This window comes from Sarcophilus harrisii, chromosome 1, assembly GCF_902635505.1.
Source record: "Sarcophilus harrisii chromosome 1, mSarHar1.11, whole genome shotgun sequence".
Classification (NCBI taxonomy): Eukaryota; Metazoa; Chordata; class Mammalia; order Dasyuromorphia; family Dasyuridae; genus Sarcophilus; species Sarcophilus harrisii.
In genome coordinates, this window is record NC_045426.1 from 700,750,384 (window position 1) to 700,775,181 (window position 24,798).

The window sequence follows — 24,798 nt, forward strand, 5'->3', positions numbered from 1 at the left end:
CTTCCCTCGAGGAGCTGGTGTTCATGGGGGACCCCACACCATGGGGGAGGGGCGGGCCGGGCACAGGCGCAGGGGCAGGAGCCGAGCGTGGCCGGCAGGGGCGTAATCCCAGACCTCCTCCTCCTCCTCCTCCTAGTCTGAACGAATCGATGCCTTTGCTCACCAAGCAGCTGCAGTACCTGTGGGGAGTCAGGATCATCCGCATTCTCTTCCGAGACATCCTCAGCAAGAAGCTGCTGGAGAACCCTGAGACCAGTCACGCCGCGGCTACGGCCTCCACCTCCCCCCCCAGCAGCCTCCCTGTGAAGAGTGAGTCGGGCCCTCTGGGGGGAGACGTGCTGTCCTCCAGGGCATGAGCCCCCCCCCCCGGGCGTGGCTCCGGAAGGGGCCGCCTTCCTGTCACTCTTTCCCTCCGGGATCACAAGCCATTGAGGAGGGTCGGGCTCCACCAGTCTGTCTGTCTGTCTGTCACCACACAGTGCCCTTGCAAGGGCCAATCGGCGGGCCTGCATTGCTCAAGAGGCTCCTGAGCAGGTCCTTGGGGGACAGACACGGCCTTCTGAGGGGGCGGGAGTCTGAGCTCGCACTCCAGCCTCCTGGTCCCAGCACGAGGCCATGGGGATGTCGGCCACTCGCTCGGGTCCCTTGTGCTTGTTAGCCCTGTGGCAGCCACAGGGAACACCCCGAACTCCACTGGGACAGGAGCCCTCCCCACCTCCCACCCCCCGGGTGCTTCTTGGGTCTTCTGTGGAAAAGCCAGCAGGGTTATGGGAAACCCAGAATGCCCCAGCTGGGAGACAGTGGGGTCCGAAGGTTCTAGCTGAGAGCTCCCCTGGAATAGGGAATGTCGGGGCCGGGAGGGGCCTGAGAACAGAAGGTCTTAGAACTGCTGGGAGGGGCTTAGAACTGCAGAGGTCAGAGGTAGAGGGACCTTAGAACAGGGGAGGTCAGAGGTAGAGGGGCTTAGAAAGGGGGGGGTTAGGGCAGGGAGGGGCTTAGAATAGGGGTATCGGGGCTGAGAGGGGCCTTAGAACAGGGGATGTCGGGGCTGGGAGGGGGCTTAGGACAGGGGGTGTCAGGACTAGGAGGGTCCTAGAACAGGGGGTGTCAGGACTGGGAGGGATCTTAGAACAGGGGGTATCAGGGCTGAGAGGGGCCTTAGAGCAGGGGGTGTCAGGGCTGGGAGGGGCCTTAGGACAGGGGGTGTCAGGGCTGGGAGGAGCTTTAGAACAGGGGGTTTCAGAACTGGGAGGGGCCATAGAACATGGGGTATCCGGCCTGGGAGGGGTCTTAGAACAGGGGATGTCAGGCCTGGGAGGTGCCTTAGAACAAGGGGTGTCAGATCTGGGAGGGGCCTTAGAACAGGGGGTATCCGGACTGGGAGGGATCTTAGAACAAGGTGTCGGGGCTGAGAGGGGCCTTAGAGCACGGGATGTCAGGGGCTGGGAGGGGCTTTTGGACAGGGGGTATCAGGGCTGGGAGGGGCCTTAGAACAGGAGGTGTCAGGGCTGGGAGGGGTCTTAGAACAGGGGGTATCAGGGCTGGGCGGGGCCTTAGAACAGGGGGTGTCGGAGCTGGGAGGGGCCTTAGAGGAGGGGGTGACAAGTCTTGGAGGGGCCTTAGAGGAGGGGGTGACAAGTCTTGGAGGGGCCTTAGAGGAGGGGGTGACAAGTCTCGGAGGGGCCTTAGAAGAGGGGGTGACAGATCTTGGAGGGGCCTTAGAACAGGGGATGACAAGTCTTGGAGAGGTCTTAGAAGAGGGAGTGTCAGGACTGAGAGGGGCCTGAAAACAGGCGGGAGTCAGGTTTGGGAGGGGCCTTAGACAGGGGATGTCAGGGCTGATAGGGGCCTTAGAGATCCTCTAGTTCGGCCTCCTTGTCTTTTTTAGAGTGACATTGAGACCCCCCCCCCCCCAGTGGGGCAGAGCTTCCTTACAGTCAGGGCCAGCTCTAGGCCTAGAACCCCGCTCTCTCAGACTCCCCAGAGAACAGGAGAGCTTCCTGGGAAGGCCTGCGGCAGCTCCAACACTTAAGATCACACTTTAGGGCTAAAGCAGAGCCGCCTAGCAGGTCCCGCTCTGCCTCTTAGTGGGGAGAAGGACGAGTAGCCCCCAGCTCCAGGCAGGAAAGGCTGAAGTCACCGTGGTGTCACTTGGAGGCTTTTCAAGGAGTGGTTAGTGCGGGCCCTGCAGCTCGAGGACCCCGGCAGGCTCCAGGGAGGTTGGACAAGAGGACTCGGAGCGGGAAGGATCCTGAGAACCACCTCGCCCTCCTGGGGCGGGGGGAGGGAGGGGGGTCAGTAAGCTCATCAGCATGGTCAGCAGGCCGGCTTGCCCCTCTCCAGGGTGCTGAATGTCGGCCCTGGGAGACAATGGTGGGGTGAGGCAGGAGGAGGGCCAGAGCCCTGGGCTTCAGCCTCGCCTCCTCTCTCAGGCTGTGGACTGCCCTGCAAGCATCCCAGGCACTTAACATCCTCTTCCTCACAGGCCTTAGGCCGAGTCTGTGAAAGCCTCGCGGCGGAGAGTTTGCTTCTGCAGGGAAGAAAGCCGGGAGCCCAGAGGCGGGCCCTGCCCCGGGACGGGCCACTTAGGTTTCTCGGCCCAGGCCAGCCCAGGCGGTCGGCTCCAGCAAGGGGAGGGCTTCCCGTCCCACACTCAGGCCGGGCCCTCCCTCCTGCCAGGTCTCTTCAAGCGCGCATTCCAGAAGTCCTCGTCAGTCCGGAACATCCTCAAGCCCATCGGCGGGAAGCGCGTGGATTCGCCAGAAGTTCAGAAGGTCTGCAACGTGTGTGTGCTCTACCAGACCGCGCTGACCACCCTGACCCAGATCCGGCTGCAGATCCTGACAGGTCACTCCCTCCCCGGGCCCCCTGCTGGAGCAGCCTTGTGCCTGGGGGGGTTGGGCTAGGCTCTGAAGTGAAGAAAACAGTCCTGTTTGAGCCCAACAGCATGGGCGTCTTCTAATCCTCTCCGTTCTCTTCCGGCTGCCTGGTTTCTGTGTCCATGCTGACGTGCAGATTCACGGAGTACGGAAGAGTCTAGTTCAGGGCTTGACGGGGGTTGGATTTGGTGTCAAGGGCCCCGGGTCATGCGAGCTTTATTATCGACCCCCGACCTGTGTCCCTCGGCCAGTACTTTGACCCTCTGTTGTCCCCTCCAGCCCTAAATCGAGGATCCTTGGGTTTTGACTGGGTGTTGGGGGGCTGGACAAGGACCCTGCCTTGTGTTATCCCCTCTGAGTCACTCTCTGCCTTTGCCTTTCACTGGGGTGCTTTGAGAGGAATCAGTCAGGGAGACACCCGATAAATCCCTTGTCTCTCGACTGCCAGGATGCAGCCTCTTCCCACAGGGCTCGCCCCCTTTGGGCCGGGAGCAGATCTCAAGCCCTCCTTTTTCCCTCTCTTTCCTGTTCTCTCTGGTTCTGGGAACCATCATGATGTCTGCCATTGCTGGGGCACTGTCACCCAAGGCCTTGGGGGAAAGGAGGGCATCGTGAGGACGCCCCCCCCCCCCATTGGATGGTCTCCACTAAGTGGCCTCTGAGAGCCTGGCTCTGCTTGGGGCAGGCCGTGGCTCCCTTGGGGCCTGTCCCACATCCTGAGGCGCCTTGGGGGTCAGGAGGGAAGGGGCTGACCTGCGCTGGGGCCTTTTCTCTGCCTTCACAGGCCTCACTTACCTAGATGAGCTCCTGCCCAAACTGTGGGCATTTATCTGTGAGCTGGGACCCCAGGGGGGCTTGAAGCTCTTCCTGGAATGTCTGAACAGCGACAACGAAGACTCCAAGCGGCTGCTGGCCATGCTGACCTTGTTCTGCGACTGCTCCCGGCACCTCATCACGTAGGTGGCTCTGGGGCTCGGGCTGCCCTCTGGGAGAGAGGCGAGAGCCTTCCTTACAACAAAGCAGGGGGTGGGGTGGGGGGTGCGGGGTGCTCTTGTAGGGTTAGAAAGGAAGCCTCCCGGCCAGCTGGAGTGTGCATGCAGGCCTGGACTTGGGCCCCTGGCTCAGGATCTCAGGGTCAGAAGGGACCCAGGGAATCTCCCAGCATCCCTCACAAGCGGCCCCTTGCACTGTAGGAGCGCGTCTCTGCATCAGTTCTAAAAGTTGCCTCCTTGCAACTTGTGTACATTAGAGATATTTTTGCTTCCCCCCACCCCCCGGGAGGACAGAACAAATGAGGTTCCCCCTCCCAGATCTCTTGGGAGGCCTGAAGTCCTCAGCAAGGCTTCTCTTCTACAGGAGAATGTCCCCATGCCCTTCCACCCACTGCTGTCCTCCTGACCTGGCTCTTCTTAGACTTTGGCACATTTTGGGGCTCAGCAGCAGCTCAGGATAGCAGGGTCCCCCAGAACTGCCTTCTTTCAGCCCTCCCCCTCCCCCACCCTGGCTTTTTTCTAAAGTATTGCTGCCTTCTCCCAGCCTGTGGGGGTTTTATTTGAATATTTTGGTGATTCGTTTTAGAATGGTGATCTTCACAAAATAGCCTCTATTTAATGTAGATTCTAATAGTTTTTTTTTTTTTAATTTCATCTTGAAAGGTACTTGTTAGTTTTTTATTTTCATTGTTTAATTTTTCTCCCTTTTAAACCTGTGAAGACTGGGTTAGCCCCCTGGATGCCTTAGAATCAGCCAGAGTCAGGATAAGCAAAAGTCCTTGGTCTTTATTCTTGGTCTTTAGGGGTAGAAGTGAAGGGAATGGACATAGGATCTCCGCGACCTTCTTTCTCTTCATCTATTGCCAAAGTGACTCGGCTTGTCTTACTCCACCCCCTAAACCTTCCCACAATTCTCTGTATACACCAAAAAACTGAACCAGCACAGAATAGTGGGAAGGGTCATTCCCAAGCATGTGCTAATAGAGTATTGTCCAATTGGTTGTCTGACCTCAGTGCATCAACTCAAGAGTTTCAGCCATTTACATAAACCCATGTTAGCTAGTGGTTTTACATTTTCCTAAATCTTTCCAAAAGACCCCAACATGAGGGGTTGATTTTTTAAGAAGAAATTAACAAGCATTTGTTTTTTCTCCCTCTCACCTCACCATGTTCCCTCTCCCCTGAAAAAGGAAAATAGCCAGCATGCTTAGCATTTTAGTAGTTGGCATCCAGCTGGGAGGGATATTTAATGGGCGAGATGGCGATCTAAAAGATTTTGGCATTAAGAGTGTTGAGATGAAACATTTACACTAAGCGCTTTGTAAGTATTAGTTCATCTGAGCCCCGCAGTGACCCTGGAAGTAAGGTTGTTGTTATCCCCGTTTAACAGATAGGGAAACTGAGGCAGGTAGCTGTGAAGTTTGTCCATTGCAAGTTGCCTGAATCTAATGAAATGAAACTTAATAATAACTATGAAGCCTTGCACTTTGGTTTTAAAAAAAATTCCTAATGGGGACGACATGGTCAACAATTCTATTTTTTTTTTTTAATTAAATAACTTTTTATTGACAGAACCTATGCCAGGGTAATTTTTTACAACATTATCCCTTGCGCTCACTTCTGTTCCGATTTTTCCCCTCCCTCCCTCTACCCTCTCCCCCAGATGGCAAGCGGTCCTATACATGTTAAATAGATTACAGTAGATCTTGGATACAATATATGTGTGCAGAACTGAACAGTTTTCTTGTTGCTCAGGGAGAATTGGATTTAGAAGGTATAAATAACCTGGGAAGAAGAACAAAAATGCAAGCAGTTTACATTCATTTCCTAGTGTTCTTTCTTTGGGTGTAGCTGCTTCTGTCCATCATTGATCAATTGAAACTGAATTAAGTCTCTTTGTCAAAGAAATCCACTTCCATCAGAATACATCCTCATACAGTATCGTTGTTGAGGTATATAATGATCTCTTGGTTCTGCTCATTTCACTCAGCATCAGTTCATGTAGGTCTCGCCAATCCTCTCTGTATTCATCCTGCTGGTCGTTTCTTACAGAACAATAATATTCCATAACATTCATATACTACAATTTACCCAACCATTCTCCAACTGATGGGCATCCACTCAGTTTCCAGCTTCTAGCCACTACAAACAGGGCTGCCACAAATATTTTGGCACATATAGGTCCCTTTCCCTTTTTTAGTATCTCTTTGGGGTATAAGCCCAGTAGAGACACTGCTGGATCAACAGGTATGCACAGTTTATGGTCAACAATTCTAAAACGTTTGTGGGGTTTTTATGGAGGATGGATGTTCTCTTGTCAGCAGTGGGTTGTGGGAGCTCTTACTCTTCCCCTTCCCCCAACTTTAAGAAACCAGTCACTTCTGGGCTTGAAGGAAGTGACAGAGCCATGTTATTGTCCCAGGTCAGACCCTGTCCGGACTGCGTTCAGTTTTGGGGGACGTGGGTCTGGAACGGGGCTCCAGGGCATTCCCTGGGGGAAGGAGGGGAGCAGACCCAGCCCAGGTTTGAGGAGCGTCTGTAGGAAGAGGGCAGTGGTGGGAGAATGGGGTTACGCCCCAAGGCCAAGGGCCATCAGGCAGGCCATGTTTACCAGGCGCCCACTTCTCCCAGCCCAGGGGCCGCATGGGCTGCCATAGCTAGAGAGCCTGGGCACTCTCTTCAGGCCAGGGTTGGTCCCTGGGGCCTCTCCCACCTGCAGGAAGCCATCTTCTGAGCATGTCCCTCTCTTCGTCCTTTAGAATTCTCGATGACATCGAGGTGTACGAAGAACAAATCTCATTCAAGGTTGAAGAGCTGGTCACCATCTCGTCGTTCCTGAACACATTCATCTTCAAAATGATCTGGGACGGGCTCCTAGGTAAGGGAGGCCGTGGTCACGGGTCCTCTGTGTGGGACCAGATGCGCCGGTCAGTCATAATACAGAGTGGGGGAAGGTACCGGTGCGGGGGAAGGTGCTGGCATGGGCTCCAGATGGGCAGTCACAGGCAGGGCTTGTCCCTGCCCCAGCCTCCCTCGTAAAATAAGTGTCGCACTCGTCCACATAGCGCCAGGTGGCTCCAAGACACTCTCCACAGCAAATAACCTCCACCTTACAGAAAAGGAAACTGAGGCTCTGAGAGGGTAAGGGCAGTCAGATAATGTCTGAAGCAGGATTCACACTCGGGTGTTCTGACTCCATTCAGGGCCCCCCTTTCATGGCAGAGTGTGACTTGACAGAACTGCCTGGAGGAGAAGCTTTGTGAGCCTTCCACTGGGGAAGCGTCTTGTTCCCATCCAGCCCCCCAGAAAACTGCCCCGTGCTTCAGACCCTCTCTTAGCTGGCCGCCATCACAGCTCAAGGCAGCAGGAACGGGTTCCAATCCTGTTGCTCCTGGGGATCTCTTTCCACTCTCGTCTTCCTCATTGTGTGGAGAGTGAGAAACAAAGGGACGTTGAGCTTCAGAGGCCCCAAGTGTCCAGGCTGGCCCAGGGCAGAGTCCAGCCTCCCGGCTCCGTCCGCATGCTTCATTAAGAAAGAGGCGCTGCCATTCCGAAGCGGTCTGGACAGCCGAGTGGGTGCCGCCCAGACCTGGCAGGGACCCTAGCTCTCAGCAGAGCTCTGCACTGCGCAAAATGGCGTTGGCTCCAAGGTTTGCCAAGCGAGCGAGCTTCCTGATGTGTCCCTCAGAGCTCTTCTCTGAGGCGGCTCCTTCCAAGAGCATTATCCCCATTTCACAAGTGAGGAAATTGAGCTTGACAGATCTCGCCGTGACCCCAAAGCTAGCAAGTGTCCAAGGTGGACTTGACCCCAGCCCAGTGTTTCTCCTCCTGCACCGTAATTTGGCCAGTCCCTTCAGCTTTCTGAGTATGTTCAGCAGTAAAGTGGAGGAGATGGGCCTTTATCATCTGTCCCATGGGGCTATCTTAGGGGAAAGGTTCATCACACCTCCACGTGTCAGAGGAGTCTCACTTTGTCCTTCCGGCCCTGAGCACGTCTTTCAGACCTGGGACCAGCTTTTTGGACTTGTTTGGGCCATGTCTCGTAGCATTGGTTCCAGAGCGCCCAAAACAGGGTGCTCCTTTCCGTTTCTGCCGGCCGTGGCCTGCACTGGCACAGACAGTGAGCTTGCCCCCTTTGCCCTGCAGACAATGCCAAGTCAGAGACCCTGGAGTTATTCTTCTCGGTTCACGGGTGGCTGATGGTGCTGTACGAAAGAGACTGCCGTCGGCGCTTTGCCCCTGACGATCACTGGCTGCGGAAGTAAGTGACCCCGGAGGACAAGGGCTATTAGAAGCAGAGAACCCAACTGTCCGGCTCTCCAGGCAGGCCCACTGACCCTCTGCTCAGCCCTCATGGAGCACGTCAGCAGGGCATGTCCTGGGAAGTCTGGCAAAAGCTAGGGGCTCCCACTCAGAATCACAGTTAAATGCACAGAAAGTGCAAAGGATAATAGTGGAGATCAGTTATACTGATTCTTTTTCCATCCAAGTCCAGGGCTCCCTAATTGAGCATCTCCGATATGGGGACCCCATGCTGGTCCAGAAGTCAGAAGGTCTAGATTCTAATCCTGCCACCAGCTAACTGGGCCATCGTGAAGACGTCCCCTGCCCTCTGTGGGCCTTGGGTGGTTGGGTAACGTTCCTGTGAACCAAGTGATCCGGACGTTCCCAGGGTGCTCTTACAGTTTGGTGGTTGTATAGGAGGGCATGTCCGAGGCTGGGTTCAGGGCTGCTCTGACTACAACTGAGACCGACGCCTCTGGGACCTGCCCCCTGGCCCCTGCCAGCTCTGAGATGCTGGGCAGCCCCCATTAAAGAAAACAGAAGCTCCTGACTGAATTCTCGATGAGAAGGGGCTTTCAGATAGTCCAGGTGTGGCAATGCCACTGGTTCCCTTTCAGTTGCACAAGGATCAGAATGTCCAAATTTGGAGCCCATCCTTGTCATCCTGGTCCCAAAAGTGGCCTTTGCTTGAGGATCTGGCCTTCCCGAGGGGCTGCCCTCCTCCTTGGGGGGGAGCTATGAGGTCTCAGGCTGCAACCTCTCTGTGACTTGTGCCCGCTAGGCCCGGAGCAGCCCCTGGGGCTTGTGGGAAAGACCATGGGGGTGGGGGTCTGCCTGCTGGGCACTGGCCCTGGGCCCCTTCTGGCACTCTGCGGAGCGACTCCTGTTCAGAACCCGCAGCTGGTCTTGTTGGTGAGCGTGCCAGCTGTCACGTGGAATTAACTCTCGCTTGTTTTCTTTTTTTGTAAGGGATCTCAAACTCAGTGTGCTTTTCCAGGAACTGGAGAAGGACAGGAAGCGTGCCCACCTGATCCTGCAGTTTATCCCCCATGTCATTCCCCACAAAAACGTGAGTCGCCGGCAGCCCTTGGGGCCTCGGCTTCTTCGCCTGGCAGGACCGGCCTTGCCCTCAGAAGAGGGCTGTTCCCCACTAGAGAAGATGGCTGCCAGGGCTCACAGCGGGCACCCACAACACCCCAGACTCTTTCTGAGCAGAGCCCTCTCGGCGCTCACTGTTGAGTCAAGTCTCCAAGCGTGTGGTTGGCCCTCGGGATGTCTGTGCTCTGGGCTGGGGGGCTCCTGCCCCTCCAGGTTCTTCCTCAAGGGATCCATTTTGAGGATTATTTTTTGGTAGCAGAGTGACTAATGCCTTATGGCATTTTAAAGAGGCTGACCAGCCTTTCCCCCCAGACTTAATTTCCCAGGGCCGCCTCTCAGCTGATCATGGAGCCTTCCCTCCCTCCTCAAGGCCTCCCCATGTCCTTCCTCATCCTCCCCTTCCACAATTCCTTTGAAATCACCCCCTTTGGGTTTTGTTTGTTTGTGGCCATGTCCTCCTCCCTCCCCCCATTCTTCAGGAGAACGTAAGTGAGCCCCTTAATGACCCCGGATCCCTCTTGGGTCATGTTTGGGTCCCTGCCTGGGGAAGCACTCGGGTAAATGGGGGCTTGGTGAGTTCTTGGTGGGTTGGGGGAGGGACGGAGTCATTTTAGTTCAGCACATGTTCGCTGAGGCTCCATGGTAGGCCCCATGCTGGGCACCCGGAGAGCGTGGGGGTGATGGGGGGGGGGGGACGGAGGGCCGAATGGGGGCCAAAGGGGATGAGGAACCAGAAATGGTCGGCAGCCACGCTCTAAACTGAGTCATTCAGCAAAGGAAACATCGAGCCTGGAAATCTGGGGAAGGGCAGTGCTGCCATGGTGGAGGGGGAGATCCCGCTCTGAGGCACCGGCCGCAGCAGACGCCCAGGTCGGCCTGCCTCTGGAGGGGGAGCTGACCTGCGCCCCGGTCCTGTCCTTGCTGGTTTCAGAGGGTGCTCCTCTTCCGCAACATGGTGATCAAGGAGAAGGAGAAGCTCGGGCTTGTGGAGACCAGCTCGGCGTCCCCTCACGTCACGCACATCACCATCCGAAGGTCGCGGATGCTGGAGGTGAGCGACCATGGCTGGTGGAGGGCGTTCAGCCCAGGCAGTGTGGGGAGCCCTTCATGGGCTCTGAGCCTTGTCTCCTGACCTCCGGGCCTTTGGCTCAGTGGCCTGAGGGCCTCAGCATGGGGGGCCGAGCATCCCCTTGCTCTTTGGCATTCCCATGTCAACTCAGGCTCCCTCGTGCTGCTCTGGGCAGCCCCTGGGTCCCTTAGGTCCTCTCTAAGAATCATCAGGCTTCAGCACAAAATGATGCTATTGGTGGGAGAAAGAGGTGATCGGTTTGGACTGTGCTGTGCGCACTCCGTTCCTTGGCGTTCGGGGCAGCCATGTTCTCATGGCATCAAGGCAATCCCTGCCCTTGACCCTGGGTGGTTGGCAGGGCCAGGTTCCTGTTCACTCCGCATCCCTGGGAGTGCCTTTGATCTCCTGTCCCCTTTGAGACTGAGCAGGGCATCCTTTGTGTCCTCCTGGGTGCCTGTGGTCCATCCGTTCAGATTCCTGATCACCTTAATTTGGCATTCAAGGCTCTCCAGGCTTTGACCCCCATCTGGGTCCCTGAGGCAGGGGGCCCAAAGAGCCTGGGCCCTCTCATCAGTAAAATAATAAGAGCACCTACTGCCCAGGGTCCAAGGAGGTGTTTGTCAAGTTCTTTGCAAACGTTAAAGCACCAGTGCCAGAAAGGCAGGGAGGGGCCTGAGCCTTGTGGGCTCCCTGGTGTTCCAGTGCCCATGGCTCTGTCCCAGTGACCTGATGGTGGCTCCATAGCCTACAGTGGGACACGAGGAGGTCAGGGAGCACCCCCACCGAGGCCCCGGTGTCCCTGACTGTGAGGGGGGCCCTACAAAGGCCGCCATCCAGTTCCATTAGACTTGGGGTGGAGAGAGCCGTCCGCATGCAGAGAGAGCAAGCTCTGGAGGCCGAATGTGGTTCAAAGCACAGGATCGTCGCCACCTCTCGTTGTCACTCATTTCTTCTCGTGGTTTCCCCCTTTTGGTCTGGCAGCACGGCCAATGGGAAATTTGTGGAGAAGAATAGCCCATGTTTAACCTATGTTGGATTAGTTCTTGGGGTGGGGGGGAGAAGAAAAATCTGGAGCACAAGGTTTTGCAGGGCTGAATGCTGAAGAAAACAAAGAAAATCTTTGTGTTTCAAAAAAAATACTATCAGAAAAAGACAAAACAAAAAACACAAAGAATCATGACCCTGGTACCGGGCCCGCAGGAGGTCAGGGGTGAGCGCTGAAGTGGGGCTGACTTCAGAGACCCAAAGCAGACCTCCTCCAGCCCGGCCACTGTCCCCCCGGCACTGAGCAGGCCCCTGTGCTGGAGGTGTCTCCTTCGTCCTGACTACCCCGCTCTGGAGGGTACAGGTGGCTCAGCCCCGCTCTGTGCTTTCTGCAGGTGCAGGTGCGAGCAGTGACGCTAGCTTGCCCTCTTGGACGCACCTGCGTTAGGATCTTTTTTAATTTTGTTACAGCTTTTTGTTTTCAAAGATCATTTTCAACAGTCACACTTGCAGGACCCCATGTCCCCAAAATTTCCTGCTGGTTGGTTCTTACAGAATAATAATATTCCATAACATCCATCTACTGTAACTCATTCAGCCATTCTCCAATTGATGAGCATCCACTCAGTCTCCAGTTTCTGGCCACTAAAGAGGGCTGCCACAAACATCTTTGCATATGTGGGTCCTTTTCCCTCTAAGATCTCATTGGGATACAGACCCAGTGGTAACCTTGCCAGATCAAAGGGCATGCACAGTTTGAGAGCCCTTTGGGCATGGTTCCTGTCGCACTCCAGAATGGCTGAATCACCACCAACAGCATATCTGTGTCTGGGTCGGGATTCTTTAGGCGATTCGGGCGTGAGACTTGGGGAGGACGTGGGAGGCCGGGCGCCACTCACGGACCGTCCTCTGCGTTGGGCAGGATGGCTACGAGCAGCTGCGACAGCTCTCCCAGAACGCCATGAAAGGGGTGATCCGAGTGAAGTTTGTCAATGACCTGGGGGTGGATGAGGCCGGCATCGACCAGGATGGGGTCTTCAAAGAGTTCTTGGAAGAAATCATCAAGAGGGTGTTTGACCCTGCGCTCAATCTGTTCAAGGTATGTCGGGGGCGTGAGCCGAGGGTCCTGCGGGCGAGGAGGGGGTGGGGGCTCCGGCTCAGCCCAGGTTCTCTGCACTTTGCAGACCACCAGTGGGGATGAAAGACTCTACCCGTCGCCCACGTCCTACATCCACGAGAACTACCTGCAGCTCTTCGAGTTTGTGGGGAAGATGCTGGGCAAGGCTGTGTATGAGGTGAGCCATGGGAGGAAGAGGGCCAGGGCCCAGGGGGAAGACTCTGCTCCTACCAACCAGGGCCCCCCGGGGCCTCATCTGATATGTGGGGGGCTCCAGAGCTGTGAGCTCAATGAGACCACCCACCCCAACAATGGAGAGACTAGAGCCCCATCACCACAGCCCTCCTCAATCCAGAGGAGTGAGGGAGCAGCTGGGCGGGAGCACGGAGCCTCCAGGCCCACAGGTCCTGGCTGCATCACCCCAGAGCACTGTCAGGCCGTCAGCTGCCTCTAAGCCTCAGCTTTCTCATTTGTAGAAGGGGACCCAGCAGTGCCTACCTCAGCTAGTACTTGGGACCAGAACGTGCTCTGTAGGTGCTGGGCCAGGATCCTTTTGTTTGGGAGGCCCTTGTCACAGGGGCAGGGGAGAGTCCAGGGAGGGGGCCTGAGCTCCAGAGATAGGGAGCGAGCCCCTCATGGGGGCAGGCAGGCTCAGAACCCTTCTTCCCATTCAGCCAAAGAAATTCTAGGCAATGGTGGTGGGTTTCAGAATGCAGTTCTCCCCATTACCATTGGAATGGGAGGACTTGAGACCCAGGGAAGTAGAATAGGCCCCACCCCTGGGCCTTTGTCCAGCTTTTTGTCCTTGACTCCTGGGAGAGGGGGCATTTGGGAGTCTAGGCTGCTGTGAAGTCATCAAAGACCCGAGCTGGGCAAGGAGGTTCATGATGTCTGCATGTGGTCTGCTACGTTCTCATCCCCTGCCTTTGCTGGCCTCTGAGCCCCTGGGGTAGACACTTCACTGTCCCCTTTTGCTCCGGGGTCTCAGAGGGGAGGCTTATTGCCTTATATCATGGAGGGAGAGCTGGGGGCCAGCTCGCTTCTTAACTTCCTTGCTTCCCATGCTGCTGTATGACCGCATGTGGTAGTGATGAGCGGGGACCCCAGACCAGGGGAGGACAAGGTGTGCCAGGGACCCAAGGCCATGGCTGACCAGGCTGGAGACTGGGCAGTCATGTATACCAATAGTAGTATCTGGAGAGCCCGAAGGCCCCCAGCGAGTAGAGGCGTCCCCAAGAGGCCTTGTGGGAAGGCTGGAATTTCCTTGGGGTCTGCTGCCCACCCAGCCCAGGGTGATCCGGGAGCAGCTGCTGAGGGGCAAGAGTCTGAGGGCAGGGTCTGAGGCTGCCTTCTCTCTCCTGTCACAGGGGATCGTGGTCGATGTGCCTTTTGCGTCCTTCTTCCTAAGCCAGCTGCTGGGACACCATCACAGCATCTTCTACAGCTCGGTGGATGAACTGCCTTCCTTAGACGCAGAGTTCTACAAAAACCTCACTTCCATTAAGGTGAGCACGATGGGAGCCCTTGGGCGAAGCTGGAGAGGGCTTCTGGATGAGGGAGAGACCCAGGAGGAAGCAGCGAGGTTACATTTGCCTACGCTGGCCAAGCCCCGTCTGGCTACCCTCCCTCTGCCTCACTCACTCATTTCACTGACCAAGGGCCGTCCTGGGGGCTGCTGCAGGCTGTTGGCCCTTCTGGAACTGGCTCTGGAGGCCGGAGGGGCTCACAGCCCGCTACAGGGTCCAAGGGGTCCCGCAGACTTGAGCTGGCAGAGACAGAGCCCTTGTGAAGGTCATGGTCAGGAAGCCGCGTGGGCAGAGGAGAGCAGCTCTGGGCCGCTTGGACCCGCTCTCGGCCCTGACACCCTCCCCGTCTCTCCAACAGCGCTACGACGGAGACATCAGCGACCTGGGCTTGACACTGTCCTATGACGAAGACGTGATGGGCCAGGTGGGATTCTGGGCCGCTTCCATTGCTGTCCTTCCTTTTCCTTGGTGCTCTTTGTGTCTGTCTGGCGGCAAGGGCCTGAGAAGCTCCCCTTCCCCGAGCATCCCCCGGGCCCTGAGCCCCCGAAGCCCTTTCTGCTGAAGCCTGGGTGAGGATAATTCTTGGCTGGAGCCACAGTCTCCCCTCTGGGTGACGCAACTGTTGGTTGCCATGGTGAGGATTAGAGGCCTTGAGAAGGGGAAGAAGCCAGCCAAGGGCAACCTCAACTCGAGGGCCAGCCATGCTGGTGATCCTGAAGAGGAGGGGAGAGAGGACAGCCTGAAACACAGGGGCTTCTCTGGAGATCTCCTCCTCACTGGCTCAGAGATCTGTGGATGTGGGGACCCCAAGTGGGAGCACAGACCCATATGGAAGAGACACATACACACACATAGTACAAACACACAACATACACATACAATACACAGACACATATAATACATATAACACATATAATGCAGGCATGCATATAATGCACACATATAACACACATATAATACAGATACAGACACACAATACACACATATATAACATACACATAATACAGACATGCATATAATAGACACATATAAAATATGTAATATACAGAGACACATATAATGCACACATATACACACAGACACACATATAATACACAGATACATATATTACACAGACAGACATATAACATACACATATAATACACAGAGACACATAATACATATAACACAAATATAATGCAGACATGCATGTAATAGACACACATATAAAACATGTAATATACACACAGACACATATAATGCACATATACACAGAGACACACATAATACATATAATACACACAGACACATATAATACATACACATAATACACACAGACACATACATATAATACATGCAGGCACACATAAAACATATAATATGCAGATACACCCATAATACACTCAGACACACATATAATACACACATGGACACATAATACACACAGACACATATAATACATAGACACACATATAACACATAATGCACACACATAATACAGACATACATATAACACATAATACATGCAGGCACACATAAAACACACATATAATACACTCAGACATATAATACACACACGGACATATAATACACACAGACACACATATAATATACATGGCCATGCATATAATACACTCAGACATGCATATAATACACCCAGACATACATATAATATACACAGACACACAATTTTGTCTCCAAGCAGCCAGATCTGGCCTGTATTCACTTTGCCTTGGGAAAGATCCATAAATGGGAAATGAGGTCTCCTGAATCTGTAGGGGAAATCACCCCTGAATCTGTGCACAAAAGCAGGTCCCCTTTGTCTCAGGGTTCCCAGATGCGCCCCAGAGGAGGGTGGGTGCTTTTGGCTTAGTGCTCGCCCCTCCCTCTGTGCTTCATCTCCAGGCTCAGTCAGGCTGGCTTGGGGTCTCTGAGGAAGGACCCTCTGGACTCACGTAGGCAGCCCGTGACTACTGCTTTGGGAGGAACAGTCTGTCCCTGCTCTGTCATTAGCCTGGGAGTTACCTTGCCTTCTGTCTCCAGGAAAATGCCCGTCCAGTAATCACGATGCAATCTTCTTCCTCACCAGCTTGTTTGCCATGAACTGGTTCCTGGAGGGAAGACAATTCCTGTGACAAATGAAAATAAGTGAGTATCACAATTAGGTTCTTCAGGTCATCGCTTGGAGAGACTTCATTCGGCTCTGCAGCCTTGTGTGGAGGATTTATGAAGATCAATGGATGTAGAAAGAGGCCATAAAGACCGTAATGGAATTTGCCCAGTTACAGTTCATAGGCAGAAGTTGTATTGAATTCCATTTGCAAAATGAGAATTGACAATTTATTGTTTTCGCTAGCATTTCTAAGGTCAAAGGCAGCCAGGCCGCAGCGTTCCGAGGGGCTGAGTGACAGGTCTAGGGCCAGACAGATGGGTTTGGAGCCCCGGGCGTGGGCACCGAGGGATGCCTCCAATGAGACAGATCACCTGCAAGTGACAGCCTATGGTAGGAGTCCAAAAGGCCCTTCCTCCGAGGCCCCAGGATGAATCCCAGGGCCGGAGACAGGGCCTTTTGGCGCAGAGTCAGATAAGCCTTGGAGCTCTGCCCCCCTTACCACAGAAAACTAGCTCTAGGGATGTCGTGAATCTTGCCAGCTGCACAGCACTGCCCATCCTCATGTCCAGCCCATTAGACCCACTGATCTCATGAGCAGGGGTCCACACAGACCCCTCTCTCCATCTCCTGTCCAACAGCTGCAGCTGAGCTTTCCAATGTCAAGGCAGGGCCCCCAGAGGTCCCATCAACTTGGACCCTCCCTGGTTTTGGGCTGACCAGATAAGTTAGCCTTCTACTTCAGCCCGTTTGGACTCAGAAACCCGGCCTCTGCAGCCCTGGGCCCTGCAGGGCTGTCTGAGGAAGCAAACCAGGGCATGAGAGGCCCAGCTTGCGTTATCTGGCCCTTGCAACCCGATCTCGCTACATGTAGAGTGCTGGGATCCAGACCAGGTCAGGAGGACCCCGAATGCTCAGAGGGACCCCTCAGAGGCCTTCATTCCATGAAGGTGGAAACAGCTTGGCCCGGTAAGCGGAGGGAGGGAACTCCTGCCCAGTGGTCACAAATGATAAATTGGAGAGTCAGGTCCTTAGATATGCAGTCACATAGATGTGGATAGAGTTCATTAGGGTCAGCATCCTCTCACCTAAGAGGAGAAAGCAGTCACGGGTGTCCAGGGTCAGTCAGTTTCTTTGTCTCTTGGGATTAAAGAGCTGCTAGTGCTAAAGCAGTGTTTTTAGGCTAGTTAATGAATTCTAAGTGGAATGGAAATAATTACTTTGGAATTCACTGATTTTAGGTAATTATAAGGACTTGGCTGGACTGAAGTGACAGATCTGAACAAAGATTTTAAGAAATTAACAGTGGAGATGATTTTTATGGCTTATTTCTTTAGGAGACTTAATTGCATCTTAGTTCCTTTTGCTTAAGAATGGTTTGGATGCCAAGCAATGGTACTCATTATTTTTAAAATTGCTTTTATCAGGGCAACTAGGTGGTGCAGTGAATAGAGCCCCAACCCTGAAGTCAAGAGGACCTGAGTTCAAATCTGGCCACAGACACTTAACACTTCCTAGCTGTGTGTCCCTGGGCAAGTCACTTAACCCCAATTGTCTCAGCCACAAAAAAAAAAAAAGTTACTTCGTTAAATATTTCCCAATTACAGATAAAAAATGTTAATAATTTTTTTTTTAATTTTGAGTTTTAAATTCTTTCCTTCCCTTTGCCTCTCCTTGAGAAGGTAAATAATTTATGTTGATTATGATAGGTGAAGTCATGAAAAACATTTTCATATTAAGCTATATTGCCAAAGAAAACTAAAAATAAAGAGGATAGGAAAATGCTTCAGTCTACTTAGAGTTCATCAGTTTTCTCTCTGAGAGTAGATAGCATTTTTCATCACGGATCCTTGGAATTGTCTCAGATCATTATCTCAGAATAAAATCTTCCATTACAATATTGCAGTCACTCTGGCCACTGTTCTCTTGGTTTTACTCACTTCATTCAGCATCAGTTCATATAAGTCTCCCCAGGTTTTTGAGACCATCCTGCTTATTTCTTATAGCACAATGTATTCCATCAGAATAATCTACCACATCTCGTTCAGCCATTTCCCAATTGGTGGGCATCCCTTCTGTTTCCAATTCTTTGTCCCTGCAAAAAGAGCTGTTAGAAATATTTCTGTACAGAAAGGTCTTTTCCCTTTCATCTCTTTGGGATATAGATCTATTAGTGTTGCTGCATGAAAGAGTGTGCATAGTTTATGACCCTTTGGGTATAGTTCCAAATGATTTTCCAGGCTGCTTGGATCAGTTTGCAACTTTATCAGCAATGTATTAGTGTCCAAATTTTTCTTATCCCCTCCAGCATTTGTCATTTTTTCTGTCACATTCACTAGTCTGATAGATTTGAGATGGTGTATCAGAATTATTTTAATTTTTGCATTTCTCAATATGAATTGTGATTTAGAGCATTTTTTTTTCCTATCGATAGCCTTGATTTCTTCTGAAGAATGCCTGTTCAGAGCCTTTGACCTTTTATCAACTGGAGAATGGCTCTTTATTTTTATAAATTTGGCTCTGTTTCCTAAATAGATAAGAAATGAGACCTTTATCAGAGAAACTTGCCATACAATTTTTAACTTTTTTCTGTTTTCCTTCTATGTTTTGCTGTATTAGTTTTACTTGTGTAAAAACTTTCTAATTTCACATAATCAAAATTACATTTTACATCCTATGATGCTTTCTGTCTCTTATTTGGGCTTAAACTTGTCCATTATCCATAGATTTGGCAGGTACCTTTTTCCATGGCCCCCCAATTTACTTGTGATATCACTCTTTATGTCGAAATCATTTTTTCATTTTGATTTTATTTTGGTACATGGTGTGAGATGTTGGTCTTTTACTAGTTTCTGGTAAAAATGTTTTCCATTTTCCCCAGGAATTTTTGTCAAATGTTGAGCTCTTATCCCAGAAGCTGGGATCTTTGGTTTATCAAACACTAGATTACCATGATCATTTTACTCCACTATATTGTATAACTAATCCATTCCATTGATTCACAACTTTATTTCTTAAGACAGGACCAGACTTTTTTTTAATTTTTCTTTTTCCTGGTTATACATGTATATTAACTTTTTAAATACACATTTCTTTATAAATCATATCAGGAGAGAAAAATCAGAACAAAAAGGAAAAACCACAAGAGAAAAAAAAAAAGGAAAAAAAAGTGAACATAGCATGTGTTGATTTACATAATCACCGTAGTTTTTTTGGGGATGCAGTTTATCCAGTATCCAAAGTTTATTGGGATTGCCTCAGTTGCACCGAGAAGAATCAAGTCTTTCATAGTGATCATCGCACAATCTTGCTGTTCTGGTTCTACTTGTTTCCCCCAGCATCAGTTCATGTAAACCTTTCTAGGCCTTTCTAAAATCAGCCTGTTCATTGGTCTTTACAGAACAATAATATCCCATTACCTTCATATGCCACAACTTATTCACCCATTCCCCCAGTTGATGGCATCTGGTCATTTCCCATTTCTTTGCCACCGTAAAAAGCTGCTACAAATATCTTTGCACACGTGGGTCCTTTTCCTTCCTTTATGATTTCTCTCTAGAATGGTTGGATCAGTTCACAACTCCACCAAATATGCATTAGTTTCCCAGTTTTCCCACATCCCCTACAATATTCGTCATTCTATTTTCCTGTCTTAGCCAATCTGAGAGGTGTGTAATGGTACCTCAGAGTTGTTTTGTTAATTTGTTAGTTTTTCAAGGAAATAAGGGAGAATGCAAGTGACATTCCTTGTTGCATCCTTTGGCTGAAAGCATCATTAAGAGTTGGTATTCCAAAGGCCTCTTGCTTAAAGGGGGTCTCTGGCATCCTCTCTAGCTCTAAGGTCCTGAGTCAGTGAACAAACTTTCTTGAGCACTTGATGAAAAAAAAAAATGTGATGCTTTATTGATCTGAATCATTGCTCTCTTTGGAACAGAATTAGCTATATTCACCTGATGGCCCATTTCCGGATGCATACTCAAATCAAAAACCAGACAGCGGCTCTCATCAGTGGCTTCCGCTCCATTATCAAGTCGGAATGGATTCGGATGTTTTCGACCCCTGAGCTGCAGCGCCTGATCTCCGGTGACAATGCAGAGATTGACCTCGAGGACTTGAAGTAAGACAGGGACTGACCTCTGCTTGCCTCTAACTGTCACAGAGGGGGAGGTGGGCGAGAGCAGGTGCCGGGCCTCCTGTCCCTGAGTACCTGGGATGGTGACAGGTCTGGGGCGTGCATCAGCCTCTGCTGGGGAGCAGGGCAGGCCCTCCGTGCCGGTTCTGGGGACTCTCAGGGAGCCAGGTGGCTTTAAGGGGGCAGCCGTGTTAGAGCCAGCCAATGGGGATGCACACTGTGTGAATGTGCATCATGGGTGTAGGGGTCTCCTAATTTCCCAGTCAGATGTGGTCTAGGCTAAATTTCGAAGCAATTATTTTTCAGGAAGCACACTGTGTACTATGGTGGTTTTCATGGGAGCCATCGAGTCATCATTTGGCTGTGGGACATTCTAGCCAATGACTTTACCCCAGATGAGAGAGCTATGTTTCTGAAGGTAAATTGATCTGCCTTAAAATGTTTGCCTCTTGAGCACCGCCTTGTCCTGGGGACCGAGGTTCTTCTGTAACCCCCGTGTCCTGAGACATCCTTTCCTTGTGAGGTCATGGCGCCAGGCCATTGGGTGTGGGACTGGGAGACACATGGAGGTGACGTCCCCAGAAAGGGATCCTGGGGTCAGCCAACTTGGGGAATGTTCATCAGCTGGGCGGTTCTGCTGGCCTGTGCCCCATAAAGATGTTACCTTGGGTTCGGCCTGGCTTTGGAGGGGAGAAGCCAGCCCAGGTCCCCTGCTGCTGCTTTCCTACCAGGTGGTCCTGGGGAGCGCTGCTCCTCTCCATGCTCCTGTCCCCAACAGCCCAAGGTCCTAGAATTGTCTCCAAAAATCAGTTTTACTTAAAAAAAATTTTTTTAATTAAAGTTTAAGTTATGAATACAGTTGTAAAACAGAAACGCACACAGGTTTTATGATTTTGCTTAGTGCTCAATTCCCTACTGCTGATTTTGGTTTTTGAGAAGATGATTTCTAATTCTAAAAACATTTTGGAAGCTCAGAACCAGAAAGAGATGATGCAGTTGATGTGAATGGCCAGTACATGAGCAAATGTTTCAGTTAAGTGCTTGGTCAGACACCTAATGTAACCTGGGCCCCAGGCTCAATCCCACCTTGAAAATTGTTGTGTTCCAGTTTGTGACCAGCTGTTCCAGGCCCCCACTTCTAGGATTTGCCTACCTCAAGCCCCCCTTCTCTATCCGCTGCGTCGAAGTCTCAGACGACCAGGTACTGCCAGGTGGGGGGAGATGGAAGGACTTGGCTCCAGGGCGCCAGTGCCCTGGAGAGGATGGGACCTGTTCCTGGCCATGTTCCAGTCAGGCCTCTGCGGCTTGAGAGCAGATCCCTCTGGGTGGCTGGGGAGGGGAGGGGGCCAGGCCAGGCTGGGCAGAGGCAGCTGCAGCCTTCCTCCCTCAACCTACCCTCCTGAGACCCATTTCGATGGGTGCTCACCTCATGGCGTTAGTCTGGTTTAGACAAAGGGCTACTGGCGAGCTCCAGGGTTTCAGCGGCGAGGACATGCAGCAAGGGAGCCCGGGGAGGAGGTTGTGGCTGCGCTCCCAGGTGACCATGGGCCGATCCCTTTGCTGCTCAGGGATCCCTCTCCTCGATGACCTGAGGACTTTGGGCAGAGGGATTCAGAGGGAGCCTCTGACCCCTCTGAGGGAGACCTCCAAGACCCCCGCCCCGGGGCCTTGTGCCATCTTGTGTAACAGTGACCTTTATGTTAAATGGGGATGGGGATGAGGACTCCTCATGGCCTTCCTGGGATCCCAAGATCAAAACGTCCAATTGGCCCCACCTCCTCATTTTAAAAAGGGGAAAACTGAGGCACAGGGGTCATAAGAGCTTTGTCTGGAACTACTCAGCTCATAAGGATCCCAGGAGTCCTGGGCACCCCAGTCCCCTTTTGTCCTGAGATCACCTTCTAGTCAACCCAGAGGCAAAAGTCAAAATGAAGAGTCAGAGTAGAATTTGTCACGTTCCCACAAAAGTCAGAAGTAAAAAGGACCTCCCCAGAGAGGGCGGTCTGGTTTCAGGCGGCAGTAAATGCGCAGCGCGGCTGTTCTGCCTGGAGCGCCTTCTGCAGCTGGTAGCGGCTCCGTGGGCCAGGACGCCCAGAGGGCAGGGAGGCCCAGGAGCCCGGCAGGGAGACTCGGAGCCCGGCAGGGAGGCCCAGATCCCACCAAGGGAGGCCCAGAGCCCGTCAGGGAGGCCCAGGGTACAGGCGGACAGAGCGATGGGCCGGCATGGCTCCAAGCTCAGTTCTTGTGTGTGTTCACAGGACACAGGAGACACTCTGGGCAGCGTGCTCAGGGGCTTCTTCACCATCCGCAAGAAGGAGCCGGGGGGCCGCCTGCCCACCTCCTCCACCTGCTTTAACCTGCTCAAGCTGCCCAATTACAGCAAGAAGAGCATCCTTCGGGAGAAGCTCCGTTACGCCATCAGCATGAACACCGGCTTTGAGCTCTCGTAACCCGCCCCGTCCTCCCCTCGCCCCTCACGGCGCAGCGGACAGAAGGACCTCGGGGGCGCCTGGAGCAGCACGGGGGGCTGACCAGGGGATCACTTACAGGAGATGCTGTCCGTGCCACTGAGAAGGCCGGGCTCGGAGAGGAGGAGGGAGGGTCGGCCCAGCGTGGGCTCAGAGACGGCTCTCTCTGAGCCTGGTCTCTGGGCTCGCTTGGCCCCCTCCCCTTCTCCCTGGCCTGTTTTGTCGATCCATCCGGAAGCTGTTTGAGCGGGGCAGCGCGGTCAGCGTCCCCGGTTCTGAAGCCAAGAGGAGAGTCACCCAGCCAGGCCTGCCCTGAAGTGTCTCGGGACCCCTCGCTCAGGTTGGGCTTGGCAGCCATGACATCCCAAGCCATCTCACATCGCATGAAGACCCTCCCCCAGACCCCACCACTCGTGGGTGTCTGTCAGGCAGCCCGGGGAGGCGAGTGAAATGGGGACTTTCTGCCTGGTGGGAGTGGGAAAGCCCCAGAGATCGTTCCTGGCCGCTGCTCAGGGCCCCTCTCCGGCTCTAGGCATCTAGCCCCCCACAACCCCCCTCTCACCACATTAAAAGAAAGTACTCCAGCCTGATGCTTCTTGCAGACATTTCCGAGTTCCCCTCCAGGGTCGAATGTTTTGGGGCTTGTGCCGTCTCCTCGTGGGCGGAGCTCCTCCCCTCCCCACCATGGCTTCATTTCCATCACTTGTGACTCCCCCCACCTCACAGAGGAGTTTTGAGAACCAGCCCCTGCCCCAAGGGGGCCAGGACCCTCCCTTCCCACCCCTTGTGTAGTAAGAAGCTGCCCCTCTGGCCCAGCCCAGATCATCAGCCTTCCCCCCAGACTTGGTATTATCAGACAAAGCTTAAAGTCCCCCCGCACCCCCTGCTGCTGAAAAATACAAGGCTTAGAGACAAAGAGCCCAGAACCCTCAGTGTCCGGTGGGTGTGGCGAGCTCATCCTCGGCCTTCGTGAAAGTACTTTGCTTTACGTGCTGCTGGGAGCCTGCGCGGGGTCCTGATGGGGCAGGGGCGATGAGCGGCAGGGCCATAGGCCCTTTTGAGCTGCCCAGGTTATGTTGGCATAATGTGGCCACAGCACTCAGAACTGGCCCCGGCCACAGAACTGGGCCAGGCTAGAGCCGGCCACACCGTCAGGGAGGCAGCGGGGGCTCCTGAGCCAGGAGGCACCAGGGAGGGTCCCCAATAGGAGCGAGCCCACAAAGAGAGCCGTTGATTTTGTGTTGGGAATCACCATGTTGGAAAGCTGTGAGTCCCCCTCCCTAAAACGTTCCTAACACTTTTCTGATCCTACCACGTGAAAAGAGCTCGTCGGTTCACCCTGTGATAGCATCGCCTTGTGATTCCCATGAAGATTGCCCCAAGATTGTGTGGGTGTGGGCACTCAGTGGTCAAAAACGCACCTGGTCTTAGGACCGGAAGACGGGGCACAGCTGCCATCTTGGTTTTCATTTCCAGTGAGTCATGGGAGTTCCTGGCAGAGGTTGGGGGGGAGAGGGCTCCGTTGACTGGATAAAACTTTCAACCTTTTCAATATTGCACTATCAGAAACGCTGAATCTTTGTTTTAAGCGGATGTACAAACCGTGATTCTTGAATCTTAGCACTCTGAGGACTACAGAAAGGTGGGGGGTTTTCATAACTAACTTATAAAGATGGGATCAAAGTCTATTAAATTTTTACTTCATCGGATGGTCACTTTGTGCCCTTTCTGTCCCAGCCTCTTTGTGGGTCCTAGTTATGTACAGGACCCCAGAGGGGGAAACCAGTTGAGATGGGGGGGTTTTCCCTGTAGAATATCCCAGTGCACACCTTGGCCTGGACTTGCCAAAGGTCATCGGAGGTCCCTAGTGAGAATCTGTGTTTCGACACATTAAGGACTGGCCCAAGAGATGAATTGTAATGGGGGAAATGATGGCCAGTCACGTAGCACGGGTGAGAAATGATTGCGAGGCAGCCCACAGTTTTCCATTAGCTTCTAAATTGGAAGAAATGCAAGATTGGATAACGGCTCCTGCTCTTACATCCTAAGATAAAGCCTGATATAAACGCATGAGGAATGAATTAGAAACAGCCAAGTGCTCCCTGAGGCCCAAGGGAGGTGATGACTTTTTAAGGGATGATCACAGGGAGCTTCATGGAG

The 24,798-nt window shown here is 52.9% G+C and overlaps 1 protein-coding gene across 2 annotated transcripts in view; it reads left to right on the forward strand.

Annotated features, from left to right (window-relative positions):
• The window catches only part of UBE3B (ubiquitin protein ligase E3B), a 39,410-nt gene extending 15,063 nt beyond the window's left edge, over positions 1–24,347 (forward strand). The window contains exons 13-28 of one of the 2 annotated variants that reach the window (XM_031948775.1): positions 137–309; positions 2,680–2,847; positions 3,664–3,835; positions 6,631–6,749; positions 8,018–8,132; positions 9,125–9,224; positions 10,185–10,304; positions 12,229–12,405; positions 12,491–12,601; positions 13,791–13,928; positions 14,308–14,373; positions 16,018–16,076; positions 19,973–20,155; positions 20,477–20,588; positions 21,279–21,371; positions 22,429–24,347. In XM_031948775.1, the coding sequence (XP_031804635.1) occupies positions 137–309; positions 2,680–2,847; positions 3,664–3,835; positions 6,631–6,749; positions 8,018–8,132; positions 9,125–9,224; positions 10,185–10,304; positions 12,229–12,405; positions 12,491–12,601; positions 13,791–13,928; positions 14,308–14,373; positions 16,018–16,076; positions 19,973–20,155; positions 20,477–20,588; positions 21,279–21,371; positions 22,429–22,620 (2,098 nt within the window). In that variant the 3' untranslated portion in view covers positions 22,621–24,347. Of the gene's footprint in view, positions 1–136; positions 310–2,679; positions 2,848–3,663; positions 3,836–6,630; positions 6,750–8,017; positions 8,133–9,124; positions 9,225–10,184; positions 10,305–12,228; positions 12,406–12,490; positions 12,602–13,790; positions 13,929–14,307; positions 14,374–16,017; positions 16,077–16,679; positions 16,943–19,972; positions 20,156–20,476; positions 20,589–21,278; positions 21,372–22,428 lie in introns of those variants that run through there. The other variant, XM_031948776.1, reaches the window with a different exon arrangement.
• Positions 24,348–24,798: the final 451 nt, after the last annotated feature.